At 41.7% G+C, this 20,299-nt stretch overlaps 1 protein-coding gene across 2 annotated transcripts in view; it reads right to left on the minus strand.

Annotated features, from left to right (window-relative positions):
- Positions 1–20,299, minus strand: part of RAC2 (Rac family small GTPase 2) — a 97,118-nt gene that overhangs the window by 31,905 nt on the left and 44,914 nt on the right. Inside the window, exon 2 of one of the 2 annotated variants that reach the window (XM_075183070.1) lies at positions 10,496–10,571. In XM_075183070.1, coding sequence (XP_075039171.1) covers positions 10,496–10,530 — 35 coding nt within the window. In that variant the 5' untranslated portion in view covers positions 10,531–10,571. Of the gene's footprint in view, positions 1–10,495; positions 10,636–20,299 lie in introns of those variants that run through there. The other variant, XM_075183069.1, reaches the window with a different exon arrangement.

The following is a 20,299-nucleotide window of genomic DNA, read 5'->3' on the forward strand; positions in this document are numbered from 1 at the left end:
ACACTCCCCCCCCTGCTGTCAGACTCCCCATCTGCCACATCCCCTCCTGCTATCAGACTCCCCATCTGCCATACCCCCTCCTGCTGTCAGACTCCCCATCTGCCACACTACCCCCTCCCTGCTGTCAGACTCCCCATCTGCCACACTCCCCCCTCCCTGCTGTCAGACTCCTCATCTGCCACACTCCCCCCTCCCTGCTGTCAGACTCCCCATCTGCCACACTCCTACCTCCCTGCTGTCAGACTCCCCACCTGCCACACGCCCCCCTCCCTGCTGTCAGACTCCCCATCTGCCACACTCCCCCCTCCCTGCTGTCAGACTCCTCATCTGCCACACTCCCCCCTCCCTGCTGTCAGACTCCCCATCTGCCACACTCCCCCCTCCTGCTGTCAGACTCCCCATCTGCCACACTCCCCCCTCCCTGCTGTCAGACTCCCCATCTGCCACACTCCCCCCTCCTGCTGTCAGACTCCCCATCTGCCACACGCCCCCCTCCCTGCTGTCAGACTCCCCATCTACCACACTCCCCCCTCCGGCTGTCAGACTCCCCATCTGCCACACTCCCCCCTCCCTGCTGTCAGACTCCCCCCTCCCCTGCTGCCAGATACCCTATCAGCTACAATCACCCTCTCTACTGCCACACTCCCCCACCTTGTTGCCAGTGACCCCATGTTATCACTGGCTCCACCAGCACATTATTCCTTCCTTCTATCAGACATTCCCTGCTGCTGTACTTCACCTGCTACTATTCTCTCCTACCAAACTGTAGGCTGGTCTACCTACACCGTTATCATAACTGCACAGGAGACATCAGAAGAGAGAAGACAGAAGTGAGAGATAAAAAGAGAGATGAGATTATGTTAATTTTTATTTAGGTAAGTGCATGCACAGTATTTTTATATATCACTACTATTATAAATATATTATTTTATTTTTTAATAAAAATAGCCTTTCAGGTGCAAAATATTTCTCTAATATTGATCTAGATAACATATAATTTATATAAAATGTTGTTTTTCTTATTTAAACTTATTTAAATGATTAAAGTTAATTTTTTTCTTGTGGTACTTGTCAATTATAAAGATGCCCTGTGGCGTGCCAGCTTTACGCTGCTACTTTCACTAGAACCGCTGTTTTCAAACCTTCCACTGCCTGGCTAACTTGATGAATTACTCAATGACTTGAGGCCGGCAGTGGGGGATTTGAAAAAAGCATTCTAAGTGGAAGAAGCAGTGCAGGCCAGAGGAGCTACAGTGCTGTGAGTGCAGTATGTTTGTCTGTTACAGCCACTGCCTGTGTGCCCAACAGAAGACCAGTGTCAGAGTAGATTTGCAAACCAGGTAAGTAATATACGTAATGCTGTATAGTGCAGTAATATGCAATGCTTAAAACATATATCAGCCTCTATACTTTCTCATAATTACTGATGAATTTTCAGAAAACCTGTTGTTTTGTTTCTACTAAGCTCTATCTTTCCAATCTTCTATATGATAAAAAAAAGCCTTCTCTTCTCTCTACATTCTACAGTTTATGTCCCTGGAATCAAAGTGGTAGAGAACAGTCACTATGTTGAAGCTTGGCAGACTGCTAGATGCAGAATGGTGCATAGTAGACCCAGTTGGTTGCTGCTTGTCTGAGAATGAGTGCCGTTACTAGACATTTTAGTTTCCTGGGCGAGACAGGGCACCGGCGCCCCCCATCTAAATGAGAGTGACAGAAGTCGAGCGGGTGTGGCCAACCTAATGTGGGGGTGTAGTTGGCACTTTACTGAAAGAATTCTGTTACACATATTTGCAAATGCACGATAAGCCAAATGCATGATATATAGATAGCGCCATCGCCCAGGGCCAGTCTGTGTGGTGCCCGGCACTCCTGCACCCAGATAGGATGGGATCCCGGAACCTGCTCTCTGCAGGGGAGGCCAGGGCGGGGGCTTCTTCTCCTGGGTCTGACTGGGGGCTGAATAATAATTTAGGAGCAGCCAACACATTGCCAGACAGGAGAATCCGCTGTACCCGGCCAGACAGATCTATCCCATGTGTGAGGTATATACTAGGCCGGAGGATACAACTCCTTACCGGCATCTGAAGCAATGTGCGTTCCACCGAAAGCAGGAAGTTCGGCATTTAGAACGCAAGTTTGCGTTCCAAATGCCAAACTTCCTGCTTTCGGTGACTGCTTCTAATGCCGGGAAGGAGTTGGAAGCCAGCGAGATTAAAGCTGTGGTTGGGCACTTTGTGGAGTGAGCCTGGGTATAGAGGCCCGAACCTGCCTAGTTACGGCTCTGATAAAGAGCCCAGATCTTGTCCTACAGACACCTCATCCAGCTCAGCTGTTCCCTAAAGAAGGCCTCCGTTATTTGTTAGGGTCTATGCTTTCTCTAGCTGTGTAGTTACTAGTCACCTGTCTGCAAAACATGTTACACGACTTTCTGTTGTTTTCTATCAGTGCAGATATTTTCCATCTATTCATTTCCTGATCACCTGACCTTTTCAGAAACAAAATTACTAGAACTGCGTAGCCTGAGAAAAAAGAATGTGAAAGAACCAGTATATCTGCCATACATGTCAACTTTCAAAACGTCTCCCTCGGGAGATCCCGGGGAGAAGTCATGTGAAAGGGGGAAGGGGGGGCGTGGTGACGTCATTGTGTCACCATAGCCCCACCCCCACTATAAAATGTCGTAATTCACGGCATTGAATTGCCATGATGGGGCTTACTGACACGATTAAGACCCGCCCCGCCATTCAATGTCATGGATTTTGGCGAAACCGGGAGGTTTGCCTACTCTTCCGGGAGTCCGGGAGGACTCCCCGAAATTCGGAGCCTCCCAGGAATTCCGGGAGAGTAGGCAAGTATGATATCTGCAGAGCGGGACATTCTTCCAGTGAAGAAGTGGTTTTGGAAAATGAAGGAAACACAAGTGGCAGATATAGATAATTAAACCCAAGTATGTCATAATTATTGAATGTGCATGCTTTTCACCTCCTCCGATTTGTTTAATCTTTAATTGATCTGTATCCACAAACAAATCTGATCCCTCTTGCCCAAATATAGCCTGGAGGTTATATACACAATTGGGTGCAATTAACTTCTTGTTGTCACTATCGTATTGCTGTGTGTGACAGGTTATTAACAACAGAAAGAAGGGGAGGAGCAAGCAATCTGAGGAGGAGGAGCCAAGAATAGGTGAGCTGCCTCTTCACTGTTCTGCTTACGGGGGGGGGGGGGGGCAGAATAGTATTTCATACTTAGGGGTTGATTTGTTATTCAGCACCAATACATAATGCAGTGCCACTGCAAATTACCATGCTGAAGTTGCTCTGAGTGCACCAGCGAAGACCCCCCTCCTCCACAAAGTTTCTTTTCTGTTCACTGGCAGCCTGGCGCTGCCAGCAACTGGAGAAAGTGCTTTGCGAGGGCACTTTTATCTGGGAAGGATCCAGGAATGCTGGAGGGGCTTCAGCTGAATCCCATTAGAAAAAAACATTAACATCATTCTCAGATGTTGTTATTCGCTGCAAAAAGCTTTGCTTTTCACAGCTTAATAAATAGTGTAATGCTGTTGTCCCCATAGAGGTCTATAGAGATAAATCTCTGATTTCTCCAGCGATAACACTTAGTAAAATCCGAAAAAGCAGTGAAAGAGCCACAGGATGGCCATGCCTAAACTATAATTTTTGCAAATAAGGTACACTGCATGAAGAATAAAAATAAAATTTCACGCATTTCACTTCTCTGTAGCTCTGTCCACTTGTCAGTGTGGGGCTATATGAGATGTTATCAGCTGCAACAAGAGTTGTTATAAAACTGGAATATGTGGTACTAGCAGATATATATATAACTGCAGAAGCAACTAGCATCCACAATGCAGATTTATTCACCGAATGTTGTCATTATTATTTCTTTGTTTGCATTTCCCCGTCACTTTTATTGAGTCATATAAAGCACAGCACTACAGGCAATCTGTTATAACATAAATGTATTTTATTTCTGCTTCCATAATAACTATATTTAGATATATTGGCATCGCTAGTTGCCAAATTATGACCTGACAGACACAACAAGGTGTGGTAAAATGGCATAAGTGTCAAAACTGATGCAAACAGCATTTATATGCAACACTATAATCCACCTACATATGTGATTTGCATAATAAAAAGAAGCTATTGCCTTATTTACATTATGTGCATGCTGAACAAGTGAGGTGTATAAAATGTGTCTGATTAGCAGACAAATGCAAGCACGTGTTTGCAGGAATGCCATCTATCTATAACCACAGTGACATAACAAAAGTACAATGTATCAAAATAACAAACTTAAGTTTATTTCACTGGAACCAGAGCTGTGAGAATAATGTGTTATTAGCAGGTTGCACAAATATGAATAGTTCGCCATACATAGAGACACGTAATGTTATGGATCCATTACATGGATCGCAATAATAATAAAAATATATTTATAGTAAGGGTCATTTCTGTACAGCGAAATCTGTTAACCGGCAATGCTCTTTATGTGCACAAGTGTGCCTGCTTGTTGGCCAAGCGCATTTCAGAGTGCAGGGCCATTCCACAGTCTTTGGAAACCCCCAGAACAATAATCTGCACCTAACAGGGAATTAAATCATTTTTTTGAATGGTCTCCCAGTTATGTTAGATGCTCCCCCTCCTCCAAATCTCTACCAGATAGGTTTACATTTTGGTCTTGAAAACATGGACATGCTCAGTGCATTGATGACATCACTGGGTTCTCTGCTCACAACCAATCAGTGACGCTGAGCACCAGCATGGTGTTTGATACCAGGGACATCCTCTCCTCTAACAAAGAAAAAGTAGGTGTATATTGAGACACTCCTTTTAGCTGAATATTAAAAATTAGCTTTTATTGGTATCTATTAAAAATGAGGACAAATTATAGAGCGAAATATAAACAAAATAAAGAAAAAAGGGGGAGGATAATAAAATATAGTGCATGTGTGATTAAAAATACAACAAGTGTTGTATGGCTTCACTGCTGTCCCGATTACTTTAGGCTGTTCTAGATTGGTCACTAGAGAATGATGTATGTTAACCATCAAAGTTGGACAGCTCCGACTATATTTCCTATAAGTAGAAGGAAACTCGGGCTGTCATAGTATTCATTCTCTATTCTGAATAAATATATACCTGTTCAGAGTACCATGAGTCTATACTCTTAATAAATGAGCAATCGTGACCTGAAAAATCCGTGTTGGCGAATAGCCCAGCTAACAATAACAAGAATTCTGCCGAAAAAATAGTGGGCAGTATTATCCTTGAGTCCTGCAATCGCTGGGATTTTGTGTGATACCCTTCCTATAATAATCTGGGGATCGATTGCAGGATTGGTAACAGGACAGAGAGAAGCGAAACACCGACGCGCGTTTCGCTCGTAGCTTTTTCAAGGCTGAATGGCAGGGGGAAATGACAGCTCTTTTATAGTCATAGATGGGCGGGTATTGATACAGTTTACGAAAGTTATTGTTGGTGAGGGGTGTCCCTGATTGTTTTAGATTCCCCTCAATGAGAGACGGAGGTGGTGAAATCAACGACACAATAGCGTCCAAACCACTCCCCCAACATTTAATAAAACATATGTTTAGCGAATCTGTTTGTTTCCACAGCCCAATCAAGTTAGAAAAAAATTGAAAAAACGCACAATTTTTTCACATTGTCTCCAAAATATGGATTGCAACGGACGCCAACACTAATTAGCCAAGCAGGCATAAAATGATGCTTTAGTGTGCAGATATATTCCTGCAGTCACTCACACTCACTGGCATTTTTTTTAAATGTTACATGTGTTTTTAATGCATGTAAAATGCATGTAAACCAGCCTGACACTAGAAACCTTTGTTATTTATGTTACCATACCCAGCAGTAGCATTTTTTTGGAATGTTATTTGTTAATCTTATTTTGTTTTTACAGCATTTACTCATCAGGAGGCCTACAGTAATCTCTAAAGTACAACACCAGTGTATTTGAGTCTTTAGGATGGGTGTTGTAAGCAGAATCACTGACAGGTGCAGGGTCATAGAGGTTAGGCTTATACCTTTAGTGCTTCTTCTTATTTTAAGCAGTAAATAAGGAAACCCCCTTGGTATGACTTTTGCTCAGTCCATGAAAGTCAAAACACATAAGAGATTGATTATTGAACCAAAAACTCAACTGCTTCCCTTCTCTTCCCTCATTTCCTAATCTTACTAATAGAGGTGTCTGGTCAAATATTCCTGGAAGAACAGGTTCTATATAATTATGTGTGTAGGTGTATACTATGTGTGGTTGGCGGAAGTGACATCACTGCCATCCACTTGCTGTTTAGGAAGTGCTGGCTGACAGGAAATACCTATCTTCAGTTCTCAGTATATATGTTGTCACAGTTCTCCAGCCTCTTCTTAATTGAGCTCAGACAATTCTACGATATGTTTGAGGAAATAAAAGAAATCTGACAGGCTTACACGTTGTTCATTATTATTATTATTATTATTACCATTTATTTATATAGCGCTGTACAGAGAACTCACTCACATCAGTCCCTGCTCAATTGGGGCTTACAGTCTAAATTCCCTAACATACATACACACACACACAGACTAGGGTCAATTTGTTAGCAGCCAATTAACCTACTAGTATGTTTTTGGAGTGTGGGAGGAAACCAGAGCACCTGGAGGAAACCCATGCAAACACGGGGAGAACATACAAACTCCTCACAGATAAGGCCATGGTCGGGAATTGAACTTATGACCCCAGAGCTGTAAGGCAGAAGTGCTAACCACTTAGCCAAATATGCGTCAATATCATTGGTGCACATCACCAGAGGGATATACCATATTTCCCCATGTATAGGACGCTCCACTGTATAAGTAGCACCTATATAAATCATGTGAAAAAATTGAGGATAAACATTATCCTCAATTTTTTCACAGAGTAATTGTGCAGCATATACAGAGGAGAGACAACACTATGGTCAATTCTGCCTTACCCTGTCAGATGATTCCTCTGTCTGGTAAAGTCTTTTGTCTTCTCTCTGTCTGATCCTGATGCTGGAAACCTGATTAAGGTCCTCTCTGTAATGTCCGGATGTCCTTTCAGGACCTTGACAATCCTTTCAGGATCTCAAGGTCCTGAAAGGATGCCTTTCAGGACCTTGTCAAGATCCTGAAGGGACATCCGGACATCGCAGAGAGGATCTTAATCGGGTTTCCAGCATCAGGATCAGACAGAGAGAAGACTTTACCGGACAGAGAAGTCATCTGACAGGGTAAGTGCTACTACCCCTGTATAAGACACACCCAGTTATTAGACCCAAAATTTTCGGGAAAAAGGTGCGTCTTATACATGGGGAAATACGGTATGTGTTATTGCAGAGGTGAGAGAGGGAAATGTATTACTACAGTGGTGAGGGAGATGTGTTACTACAGAAGTGAGAGGTGGGAAATGTATTACTACAAAGCATAGTTGCATACTCTTCCAGAATGTCCGGGAGACTCCAGAATTTCTGGGAGTCCTAACGGTTTCTAATGGCCACAATAGTAAAGCAGTGGGGGCGAGGCTTAGGATGTGAGTGGTGCATCATCGTGGCCCCTCCCCCTGCGGTAATTTGGTCGAAAACTGTGATTGATGGTTCAGGAGAGGGCCAAATGATGTGACCCACTGGACCCCGCCCTCAACACGCCCACCTCCCCCCGATCTCCCGGAAGAGTTTTTTCAAATGTTGGCAAGTATGATACAAAGGTGAGAGGGGGATATGTGTTACTGAAGAGGTGGGTGGGAAATGTGTTACTACAGAAGTGAGAGAGGGAAATGTATTACTACAGAGGTGAAAAGGGTATATGTATTACTACAGAGGTGAGAGAAGGAAATGTGTTACTACAAAGGTGAGAGGGGGGAAATGTATTACTACAGAGGTGAGGGGGATATGTGTTACTACATAGGTGGGAGGGGGGATATGTATTATTACAGAGGTGAGAGAAGGAAATGTGTTACTACAGAGGTGAGAGGGGGAAATGTATTACTACAGAGGTGAGGGGGATATGTTTTACTACAGAGGTGAGAGGGGGAAATGTATTACTACAGAGGTGAGGGGGATATGTGTTACTACATAGGTGAGAGGGGGATATGTGTTACTACATAGGTGGGAGGGGGGATATGTATTACTACACAGGTGAGAGAAGGAAATGTGTTACTACAGAGGTGAGAGGGGGAAATGTATTACTACAGAGGTGAGGGGGATATGTGTTACTACATAGGTGAGGGGGATATGTGTTACTACATAGGTGGGAGGGGGGATATGTATTATTACACAGGTGAGAGAAGGAAATGTGTTACTACAGAGGTGAGAGGGGGAAATGTATTACTACAGAGGTGAGGGGGATATGTTTTACTACAGAGGTGAGAGGGGGAAATGTATTACTACAGAGGTGAGGGAGATATGTGTTACTACATAGGTGAGAGGGGGATATGTGTTACTACATAGGTGGGAGGGGGGATATGTATTACTACACAGGTGAGAGAAGGAAATGTGTTACTACAGAGGTGAGAGGGGGAAATGTATTACTACAGAGGTGAGGGGGATATGTGTTACTACATAGGTGAGAGGTGGGGTATGTGTTACTGCAGAGGTGAGAGGGGATATGTATTACTACATAGGTGAGAGGGGATATGTATTACTACATAGGTGAGGGGGATATGTGTTACTACAGAGGTGAGAGGGGAGAAATGTGTTACTACAAAGGTGAGGGAGATATGTATTACTACAGAGGTGAGGGGATATGTATTACTACATAGGTGAGAGGGGGGAAATTTATTACTACATAGGTGAGAGGGGGTATGTATTACTACATAGATGAGGGGGATATGTATTACTACAGAGGTGAGAGAGATATGTATTACTACAGAGGTGAGGGGATATGTATTACTACATAGGTGAGAGGGGGGAAATTTATTACTACATAGGTGAGGGGGGTATGTATTACTACAGAGATGAAAGGGCGGAAATATATTACTACAGAGGAGAGAGGGGGGAAATGTGTTACTACAGAGGTGAGAGGGGGAAATGTATTACTACAGAGGTTAGACCGGGAGAAACGTGTTACTACACAGATGAGGGGGGTTAAATGTGTTACAGGGGAGGGGCATGTCTCGCTCCCTATGTGACATGACCACACCCACTACATAGGATAGACGTTCTGTCTCCATGGAGGCTTTTAAACAAAGTTTTGAGGTATGGCATAACTGTAAAGAGGTTCCTCTTTTCTTTTAGTAGATTAAATGTAATGTATTTGACATGTTTAAGTAAGTTACATGAAAGCCCTTCAAATGAATATCATCTTCCAATGGACTAAAAAATGGTGGTACACCCTTGCTTCACATGAAGCAAAATAAAAATATAAACTTAACCCTGCACCTATAGAAACTTTGTGTAAAATTTCAGTATTTCTCACTAAGACAGAGTAAGCTCAAAGCCAATTCTTCTCTCTGACAGGGTGTGGTGGCTCAGTAACCTCTACCGATCTGACCTGATCTTCTGCAGGAAGGTGGTAATGACTCATACACCAATCAGAGTGCCCCTCACATGTACTCAGTCAATGTCAAGTGACACACTCAGAACACTGTAGAGGACGATCATTGTCATTACATGCCCCACAGCAAGAAAAGAAGTGCTTGTATGTAAAAAGAGTTTTTACTGATGGTTTCAAAATATAAATATAATTCTTAAAATAGTTAATAACTCTTACATGTTAGAAAGGTAAGCTTTATTTTTGTAACTGCTGCTCAGCAATGGACAATTAACACTATTAACTCAGATCATAAATCCATGTGACCTCGATGGAACAGCTAAATGTCATAATAATCTCCCCTACATCTATTCAACCACACTCTTTGCAATACATTATTTACCTTCAATGATTTAAATTCAGTAAATAGGTTTCTATGATATTATGCTATAAAGAAAAAAAAACAGGTGATTTTTGTAAATTGTTATTTGAACTCTTAACGGTGTTCATGACTAGCATGATGTTTAGTCACTTTGGCAGCAAATAAATCAATGGCCTAGAGCCCAGTATTCAATAATCAGGTGGCAAATTTGTGTCTATAATTTCACATTTAATTCACAGCATTCCTATATCACATACTAAAGCCTATGGAATGCAGCAGACTGCTTAAGCAAATAAAGTTGTTTTTTGTTTTGCTTTGTTTTTTTTAAATATGTCTATCAAACAATACCTTTAGTACAACGTATACTTAAGTTGAAAACAGACACAGTGACATTATATTAAATAAATGGTAGTTGTCACAGTACTTGCTGTTACAAAATGCAAGTACACATCAAATGCACATATACAGGAAGTATGGCTACATAGCATAAAAAGCTGAATCTACTTTCAGGTTGTACATCAACTATTCAGCCTTGTCTTTTAATTACACAGCCTGTACTTTTACATTTTCTAAATACCCCGTTACCTCAGTTACTTACCCGTCACCCACCACAACACATTTTATGGCCTGCATAGCTGGTCCGATAAGTTATCCTCTCTTCAGTATGCTTGTCACTGAAAAAAGGAACAAGCGAGAGACAGATAGAAGGATGGCTACACAGAAAATAGACCGCAACTGTGCGATGATATCAAACAGGAAAAGATATTTGCTCAACCATAGAGGAACTAAACTTGTAACCCTGTAACTGCCAAAGATGTCTTACAGTGTCTATAAAATGCATTCAACTTTTTTTGTCCCTTTTCACACCTTTTCTTACATAATGGAATGAAAATATATTTATTAAGGTTTATTTTTTTACCACTGATCAACACAAAATAAAATGTAATGTGAAAAGAAAAAAAAACACACTAAAGCTTCTAATTGCAAATAAAAATGGACAATCTGCCAATGGGTGTGGACATTGCTTATCTGGGTCCCATGTGTCAGGCCCAAATCTGTCCAGTTTGTGGACCCACATGTGTTGCCAAATTGGACACAAATATGGTCGCTCGGCACTTAAGCAATCTGTCTATGTATAGCTAGTTTAAGCACTGGGACAACTTCCTGGATTTATTTCTTTTGTGCTCAGAGATGGAGTGGTTGATGTAAACTTCACTGCAGTGCTAGGCAAACTAATAGATTTTGAAGAACACACTTACAGCCCAAGACTTCTCTAAAAGTGCACTATTTTGACATGCTCTTGTGCACTTTTTGGTGGAGGGAGATGGGAAGGAGTTCTGTTTGCACAGAACCAACTCCCCATCCTCATCTCATCATCAGCAGCAGCCACCATTAAAAAAGGTAGGTGATCCCTTTAATCCCTCCCTCATCTTTCACTGTTATGAAGGTAGGGTCACAAGACGCTGCCTTCTAGCAGGCTGCGGTGGGACCCTCATTCCTTCACCCCATGGGTTGTTGCCTGTTGCCCTAGTGAAGACAGTATGCCATCCCACCTCTACTCATGTGTGAGGCAGATGAGTGCCTCTCCTCTGTCCAATACAGGTATGGTTATTTTATATGTGTATGTCTCCCAATATATGTCTCTATCCCTCCATTTTGTGTGGGTGTGTGCATTTGACTCTCCCCTTTGTGTGTTTCTGTCCCTTTCTTCCTCTTTGTGTGTTTCTCTCTGCCCCCTTGTGTTTGTGTGTCTCTGTCCCTGCATTGTGTATGTCTGTCTCATTTTATACTCTTGTCCCATCTGTATCCCAGGTACACAGTTGGGGGTTCTTCCAGTTGCCCAGAAGCCCCCTACACTCAAATCACTCCTCCTGATATCAGCAACTGTGCTGACGCAGCATGCAAAACTAGGTGCAGTCACCTCAATGACAAAGAAGGGGTCCAAGTATAATTCTATCCCCATCACATAGCCTGAGTGAGACAGAGCAGAGCCGGGACAACATCGGAGCCCACTGTCCTTATTCCTCACACCATGGACTGCAGGGAGCAGACAGCATGTCTATGGAGAGGATAATGGCTCTCTGTAATTCTGTAAACTATGTTAAAGGCAATAAGGTCTAGTTATTAATAGACTCTAGCGATAAATAAACAAACAAGCCATTAATCACCACAATTTTACAAAAATATATTGCTGGGGCACCTGACCGATACTCTGCTTTCTCTGTGATACTGGCTTAGAGCGGTCAGTGTTAATTGTGCTAGTCTTTGCAATGTGCGTATTTCAGTTCCACTAATGAAGGGAAAAAAGAAAAATATAAAAAATAGATCTAATATATTAGAAAAAAACTAAACTGAATAAACCATATGGTATTAATCTGTTACACCATCTTGAGATAGCAATAACAGAACAGGTATTGTGGCAGTACCATTGTGATTAGAGATGGTCACTGACCCCCGTGTTTTGGTTTTGGTGTTGGATCTGGATTACATGCGTGTTTTGGTTTTGGCAAAACCGCCCTTGCGTGTATTGGTTTTGGTTTTGTTTTGAAATTTGTTAAAAAAAAAATTATTTTTTTTTGCCTAAAATAAATTAATTTAGGTATTATTTTGTACCTAAATTATTATTAACCTCACTAACACTAATTTCCAGTAATTTCCATTCAATTTTGACCACCTCATAGGTCACAATATGATTTTCTTACACTTTCAAAGAAAAATTGCTGCAGTTCTTGCCAGTGATAAGAAAAAGGCCATTGTCATGCCTGGGCATAAGACCAAAAATCCACCTCTTCAATTTGTGTAATTATTTTTACAGAAATCCTGACAACAGTTGTCTAGCCATTTGTAGCGTTTTTAAAGCCACACTCAGTAGAGGTAGGGACCTTAACCATCTAGGATCCTCATCCATGTTACGTCATTTTTCAGCGAGTTCATGGAAAGCTGTTAGGAAAATCAGAAACTTAGGTTAAAAAATATCAACAAGCAGTCCAGCATCATCTACCTACCTTCTCTCATCTACATCCCAGCACCTGCAATCTACACCCCCAACACCTTCATCATCAATATCCTCAGAAGCAACAATTGACAGTTAAACAATCCTTTGCAAGAGGAAGCAAGTATGAAACCTGTCACCCAGTCGCAAAGCGGATCACAGACGCCCTGGGTACTATGCTAGTATTAGATCTGCGTCCAATGTCCATTTGGTTGGTTTAAGACATTTAATTGAGGTGTTCTGTCCCTGTTAGCAAATTTCATCACTATACCATTTTACTAGAAAAGCTATTACTCACCTGTACCGGAAGGTTCCTAAAAATTTAATTATTGGGCTACAAAATGGCATTCTACACTCTATATACTTAACAACAGATATGTGGATAAGCGGAACTGGGCAAACTAAAGATTATATGACTGTGACAGGCCACTGAGTTGGTCATTCGCCTTCATCAGCAGGGACAGCAGCAGCATGTACCCAAGTACGTCACATTTTTCAGAAGTAGGCTACTCTGTGTATCAGCGGCTTCACAAAGAGGCATACAGCTGACAATCTGTTACAAAAACTAAGGGATGTCATTGCAACATGGCTTATCCCGCTTGGACTCTCCTGAGGATATGTCATTTCTGATAACAACACCAATATTGTTCAAGCATTACAGCGGGGTGGAATTCCATCACAGTTCCTGTTTTGCTCACACAATCAACTTGGTGTTACAGAACTTTTAAAAAATGACATGCAGAAGATGCTGTTTGTGTCCCTAAAAATTTATGGTAAATTTCTGGTTTCTGCAACAGCATGTAGGAGAATGCAGCAGCTGCAAGAAGACTAGCAATTGAGGGGAATGTACTTTAGTCCAGTGAAGTAGTCACCTGTGAAGAGAGTGCAGACACGGTTAGCTTGAGTCAAGTGATTGCCTTAATAATACATTTTGACAAGGAGCTACAGAAATTTAACGGATGAAATAAAACAAAGTAAATGTGCTAACTATATTTTAATTATAGATTAAATACTTAATTTGCTTTGCCAGAATCCAAGAGCTATCAACATCTTGTAATGACGTCTTCTCCTTCAGTTTCTGTGGCAACTGCTTTTTGGAAAAAAAATTGCTTTTCCAAGACACCCAATGATGATGCAGATGAGTCAGCACAACATTTTGACATTTGTTCTGCTCTAAAAGAATTGGCCAAATATTGTGACAGCTGTGGCCTAAAATGAACTACTAATTCCATTTGGAAGGCCATTATTGGCAATTACATCATAGTACACAGACTTCTGTGATGGTGGATTGCAGTGGGGATGAATTAGTATTGTTTGAGGAAGATTAGCACTGAACCCTACAACCTCTCCTGTTTCTGAGTGAGCTATGGTACAATAAAATGTAACTGCAGATTTAGACCAAGACTGTCAGCCCTATTATTTCTATTTCAGCAATTACAATTAGCAATAGAGCAGTGGAGCTCTTCTCTTTGGGTATTACCTATATAACGCAGAAGAATTTGCCTGCAAATTCTACAGACAAGCCTGCTTGTCTTCCTCTTCATCAATGACTCTTAGCAATTGAGCACTCGTCTTTGGGTGTATATTACACCCAAACATTATTAGTGCAAATTAGGAAAAATACAGTTTAACCCCTGCTAGGCCCTCCACCATCCTTTGCATATTAATAGTAGGATTGGATGGAGTTATGGGCAAGGTCACAAATTTTTTGGTCAAATCTTTCAAACCAGCCCAGATGTCAAACTGTTGTGGTCTTCCACCTGCGTCATCACTGCTTGTGTTTGGAAAGTGCAAATTGGTGCCAGAACCTCACGTGCCAGAACTGCTGCCACTGGTGCCACACTGCTGCTACTGGTGCAGGACTTACACAATCAACCGCATCCTCATCAGCGCCCTCGTCAGCTACCCAAATCTCCCCCTCATCCTCTTCTAATTCCTCTTCTAATTCCAAAGTGTCATCCTCACTTGGTGTAACAACGGCTTCACACATCATCAGAAATGCTGAAAGGGCCCTTCTTTATGTGTACACTATCAGAATGGTCATGATTAGACATACCACTCGTGGATGGACTCTCCTCAGGGATTGGTGTCATTTCTGATTCTGAGCATACATTTTCCTCTAATGCCTTACTGTGTTCTTGCAGCTCAGCTTTCACACGTAACAGTACTTGTGCACCACTTTTGGACTCCAAATTACTTGGTCTTGCTTGCTCACGAGTGACCTTACAAGAAGAAGGCTCAGTAACATTTTTAGATCTGGCAGTAATAGCGAAAGGCAAAGGCCTCATACTTTCTTTGCCACTTCGTGTGTAGAATGGCATGTTAGCAAATTTTTTTTTCTCGCCATTTAACTTTTCATCAGTTACAGCTCTTTTTCTCTTCAACAACGGTTACATTTGTTTGTTTCCCTGACTATGCACTTTTACATAGGCTTTAACAGATGGTGTACAGGGAAAACTACCATCAGGACTGGTGCCAGCAGCTACTTGCTGATCCTGCTCATATGTGGACTGCTTTGAATCCATTTTAATGAGCCCAAAGCACTTGTAGTGCAAATATTAAATAGCTAGTGCTGCTAGATAAGACTTTCAACACCAGAAAAATTGTAGTTTCACACTGGGGAATAAGGGACAGCCCAAACAGTTGGTAATGTTTGCAAAAATGCCTACTCTATCCTCTTCTCTTCCTGCTATAACAATTGCTAGAAGAATTTCAAGAATAATGTATAGAATAATTGCTCTCTTCCTGCTCTAATGCTGCCTGTGACCTAAGCCTTCTCTCTCCCTCTGTCAAATGGTGATGGATTGCTGTGGAGGCGAGTATTTATGGATTTCAAATATCGCGAGAACCGAGCTCCGAGATCCGACGACGTCACAATGACGTTTTGCCTCTATTTCGAATCCGAATTGGTGCCAGAGTACCAAGCCTGCTCGGCTCGGTACTCGGATAGGTGAAGTTCGGGGAACCGAGCCCGCCCATCTCTAGTTGTGATACTTGTTAAATAGGCTTCCCATGCATGCATTAGAAAAAAAACCTCTAGAAATGTTGTGTTTGCTCCTTCTTGAGTATGTAGGAAGTTCACACGTTCCTCAGTACTCTGTGAGTATTAATGCCTGCCCAGAAGATGGTTATCTTAGTTGTTTGGTTGAAAAAAAGACATCTGTATATTTGTCAATCACCTCACCCCCACACTGATTACCTCTTCCCACTGCCACATCCACGACTTCCCTGGGCTGCTCCTCTACTCTTCAAGATTTTAAGTGTGCTCCTTAAAACTAATTTCCTTATTCAAGCCTATCAGCCGTCCTCCTAACTTCTTTGTCTCTGCTACCACCTCCACTCACCCCCCTACTTGGTGCCACCATATTTGTGTCTTCCCCTTCCCTTTAGGATGTAAGCTCTCATGAGCAGGCCCCTCATTTCTCATGCTCTCATTTTACTTTTACATTACCCTCTGGACCTCTAGTCCTGCTTCCCTAGCCCTGTTTTCTGGAGTCTAGGCCAACTTTACATTGTACATTACAATCACTCTTACTCAATGTCCCATAGAAAACTTTATCTGCATTACCAAGTTATCTGTGTTTAAACTGTTAATTAGTAGATCTGTGTTCTCTGTACAGTTATGTTTAGTTTAATAATGTAATTTGCAATATAACGTATTATGGATTGTTGCTGTCTTTGTGTGGTATGCTAATGTTAATTTCAGGTATGACGCTGCCGATTTTTTGCGGCGCCTTATAAATAGAATATTATAATACTCAAGTACTGCTCATCCTCAAAAACCTTAGCTGATCTAGAGGATGGCAATACTAACTCTATAAAACATGTCAATTTGCCTTACGAGAGGAAAAAGGCATTTCTGATCATGTGCTGGCAATTGGCCAATTGCTGGATCAACATTCTATGTTAATAATGGCAGTAGCCTGGTTTATATTGTTTTGTTAGGAAAATATTCAATAATTTCTTAAATGTTTTATTGTCTGCCAATAATAGTTCTTGTAGGAGAACATTCCATAGCTTCACAGCACTTAAAAGGTAAAGAGCTCTTTCTGTAGTTGTAAATTATATCTCTTCAAGCCACATGATGTGACACTGTGTAGGTTAATAATATATTTTTACACAGTGGTAATATCCTCCCTTAATTTTCTCTTCTCTAGTGTAAATCTAACTGAGATATTCCATAACTCTTATTTATTTTTGTGAATTGCATATTCAAGGTGAGTCCGAACCACCATCTTTTAAAGAGGCAAAATTATACTTTTTACTGAACCCTGGAGTGCACCAATTATAACCTTAGGACAGTAAGATTATGAACATTGATAATTATTCTCTCAACAAGATCTTTTAGTTTTCTATCCACTTACAAATTGTATTATCTGGACTTCAGCTTAGTGCCCGATAGTGTTGAACTGGTTCATGGAAATCCCCAGTGGGCCTGCATTGATTCAGGACCTTCCTTGCATTGTGGGTGGAAGCCCAGGGCTCTAGTCTGGCTGGCATGGGATCTATCTTGCTGTTGATAGAAGGCATCTACACCTTGCCTTGACTGGTATGGAATGCCAAGGCTGAAAGACAGGGTGCATAGGGACTAAGGCAGTGGGCTTATCCGCACTTCCTCCCTGATGGTCCTGCTGGTTCACCCCTCTGCTCCTGTTGTGCCTTTGCTCTTTCCGTCTGTTTGTTCCTTTCCCTCCATTCCATGTGAGCTAGTTTCTCCTCTATGCCTCAGCACACATTGTGCGGTTGACAGCTCTCCATGTGAGCAGGCAAATGTGGGGTTGGTGGACTATTGATGCAATTTAGTGGGGGCTGTTAATGTAACATAGTGGGAATTATTAATGTAATGTGGGGCTATTTTAATGTAGTGGCTGAAGGCAGCTATTTAAAATAGTGTCTCTATTCAATGTGGGGGCTAACAATATAGTGTAATGGTTGATGGAGACTATTAATATATTAATAAATATGTATTAAATCTGGGTGCTAATAATTTAATTGGATGCTATTTAGGGGGAAAGAGACCTATTTATTATTGGGCTGGGGTAAAGAAGGCTTACAGGGGCCATTCATTGCTCAGTTTTCCAGGGGTTTGACAGTATCTGTCCCTTTTCCAAAAAAGACCCCAATATTCCAGGACTCAGCAAAGCAGTTAAAAAGATTAAGCCTTCAGCATTAGGTAGTCAAAGCTGCAAGAACACTGAGCAGAGAGCAGCCAACTATCCCATCTCTGGCAGAACAGTCATGATTTTGGGTGACAGGTGGTATGTCCGGCTTCACACTGCTGCGCACATAAAGAGGGAGCCACATGCATCTGAAAATTGTGCTCACGCTGCTGCCCCTGATATGGGGTGTCTGTGCAGGGCATCGGCAATCTGCGAGGGCAACAGCCTGGGAATTATTGTAAAGAAGACTAGAGTTCTCTTTCAGTGGACGCTGAAGGAGATAGAAATTTGTGTGGTGTGAGTGTGAAAAAAGACACATGCTAGGTAGTATGTGGAGTCGGCTGCATCTCAGCTGATCGTCACCATTATCAGTTTGTATTGTACACCAGGAGTAAAGCACCCACAACAGATTTCCTGACTGGCATGTCTGTGTCTAGGGGCCTGATTCATTAAGAAATCTTAAGAAATTTCTTATTTAATTCTCCTGGACAAAACCATGTTACAATGCAAGGGGTGCAAATTAGCATTCTGTTTTGCACATAAGTTAAATACTTACTGTTTTTTCATGTAGCACACAAATACTTGATAGCTTATTTGTACACTGAAATTTAAAATTGATATGTGTGTGCTACGTGAAAAAACAGTCAGTATTTAACATGTGCAAAACTGAATACTAATTTGCACCCCTTGCATTGTAACATGGTTTTGTCCAGGAGACTTAAATAAGAAGTTTCTTAAGTTAAGATCCTTAATGAATCAGGCCCTAGGTCTATATCAGTCGATATAAACTTGAACACCCCCTTACTGTACTTGGACTACTCTTGCACGCCCCTTGCCTCCCCGATCCAGCTCTATTAGTGTAAGGAGTTTTATATCCAAGATGCAATTGACTCCGCATACAACTGCAACTGTCTTTTTTGTGTGCATGCTCAGTAGTGAAATCCCTATTTTACACTACACAAATGGACTTGCATCCAACTCTACATGAGGCCTATTGTGATTCCGAACTCAGATCAGCTATCCGTAGAGAATATATGTTTTTATGGAGGTCTTAAAGGAGTTCTACACATAAAAGATTTACTACCTCAGGGCACTTTGGTTTAAAGTTATATTAATTCCCTCTTTGTCTCATTTAATTTGGTATAATGCCATTGTGTCTCCTTGTTCCCGCTGGCTCTGACACAGTACAATGCTGCAGTTGGTATACAGGAGTTAACTGCAACCATGTTATTAATATTATTATTATTATTATCATTTATTTGTTAGGTGCCACAAGGTATCCACAGCGCCGCACACAGTACTAACAGTGGACTATACAGGGTGAAACCATACAGAACAATGAACAAAAAGTACCAATACTTCAGAAACTCCGGCCAGTCATATGCAGTAAAGAGGGAGCGGAAGAACAGGTATGGAGACAGGAGGGGAGGGGGCCCTGCTCTTACGAGCTTACATCCTAAAGGAGCGTAAACAGACCAGGCACAAGAGGAGCCAGTTGAGGCAAGAGGAGAGAAGGGAGGACGAGCTAAAGGGAGGAGATGGGGGTTAAGTAGATGGTTGGTAGGCTTTGAGGAAGAGGTGAGTTTTGAGTGCACGTTTGAAGGAGCACAGAGTAGGAGAGAGACGGATGGAACAAGGGAGGTAGTTCCAGAGAAGGGGGGCTGCACGGGCTGCATGTTCAGAGGATGTCAAATTCAAAAGCAAATGCTGCTAACTCCTGCTTGTCAATCACAGCACTTCAGTGTATCAAGCCACTGACAGCAAGGAGTCACATCAGCAATACTCGGAATGGTGGGAGTCGATGGTAGATGGGAGTTTTTCTAGTTTTAGTCTCATCTGGTCATATTTATTGTAAACATTTTTAAGTGAAACTCTGAATGTGAAAATTAATGTATTGACCACCAGTGCCTTACAGTCACATTGGTGTTAAATATATTAATATTGAGTCAGACTTAAGACGGAACATCATTTACATTACTAAATACTAAATTAAAGAAAATTTGGGGTGAAAAAATAAATTGATATGGCCAAATGAGAAACAATTCAATAATTGAAGATTCAGGTAAATAAAAGTTTATATGTATTGTAAGGGATTGTTACAATCAGGACCTGTTTCCATGTTTATTTCAGAAATGTGTCAGCAAATCTTGTCTCCAGTATAGAGTTTGGGATGGAGATACAAGTTTTGGTTATGCAGCAGGGAATGGCTGTTTACCAAGCTGAGGACTTGAGCGCAGATTCCCGCACCTGC

The sequence above is a fragment of the Mixophyes fleayi genome, chromosome 8, assembly GCF_038048845.1.
Source record: "Mixophyes fleayi isolate aMixFle1 chromosome 8, aMixFle1.hap1, whole genome shotgun sequence".
Lineage (NCBI taxonomy): Eukaryota > Metazoa > Chordata > Amphibia > Anura > Limnodynastidae > Mixophyes > Mixophyes fleayi.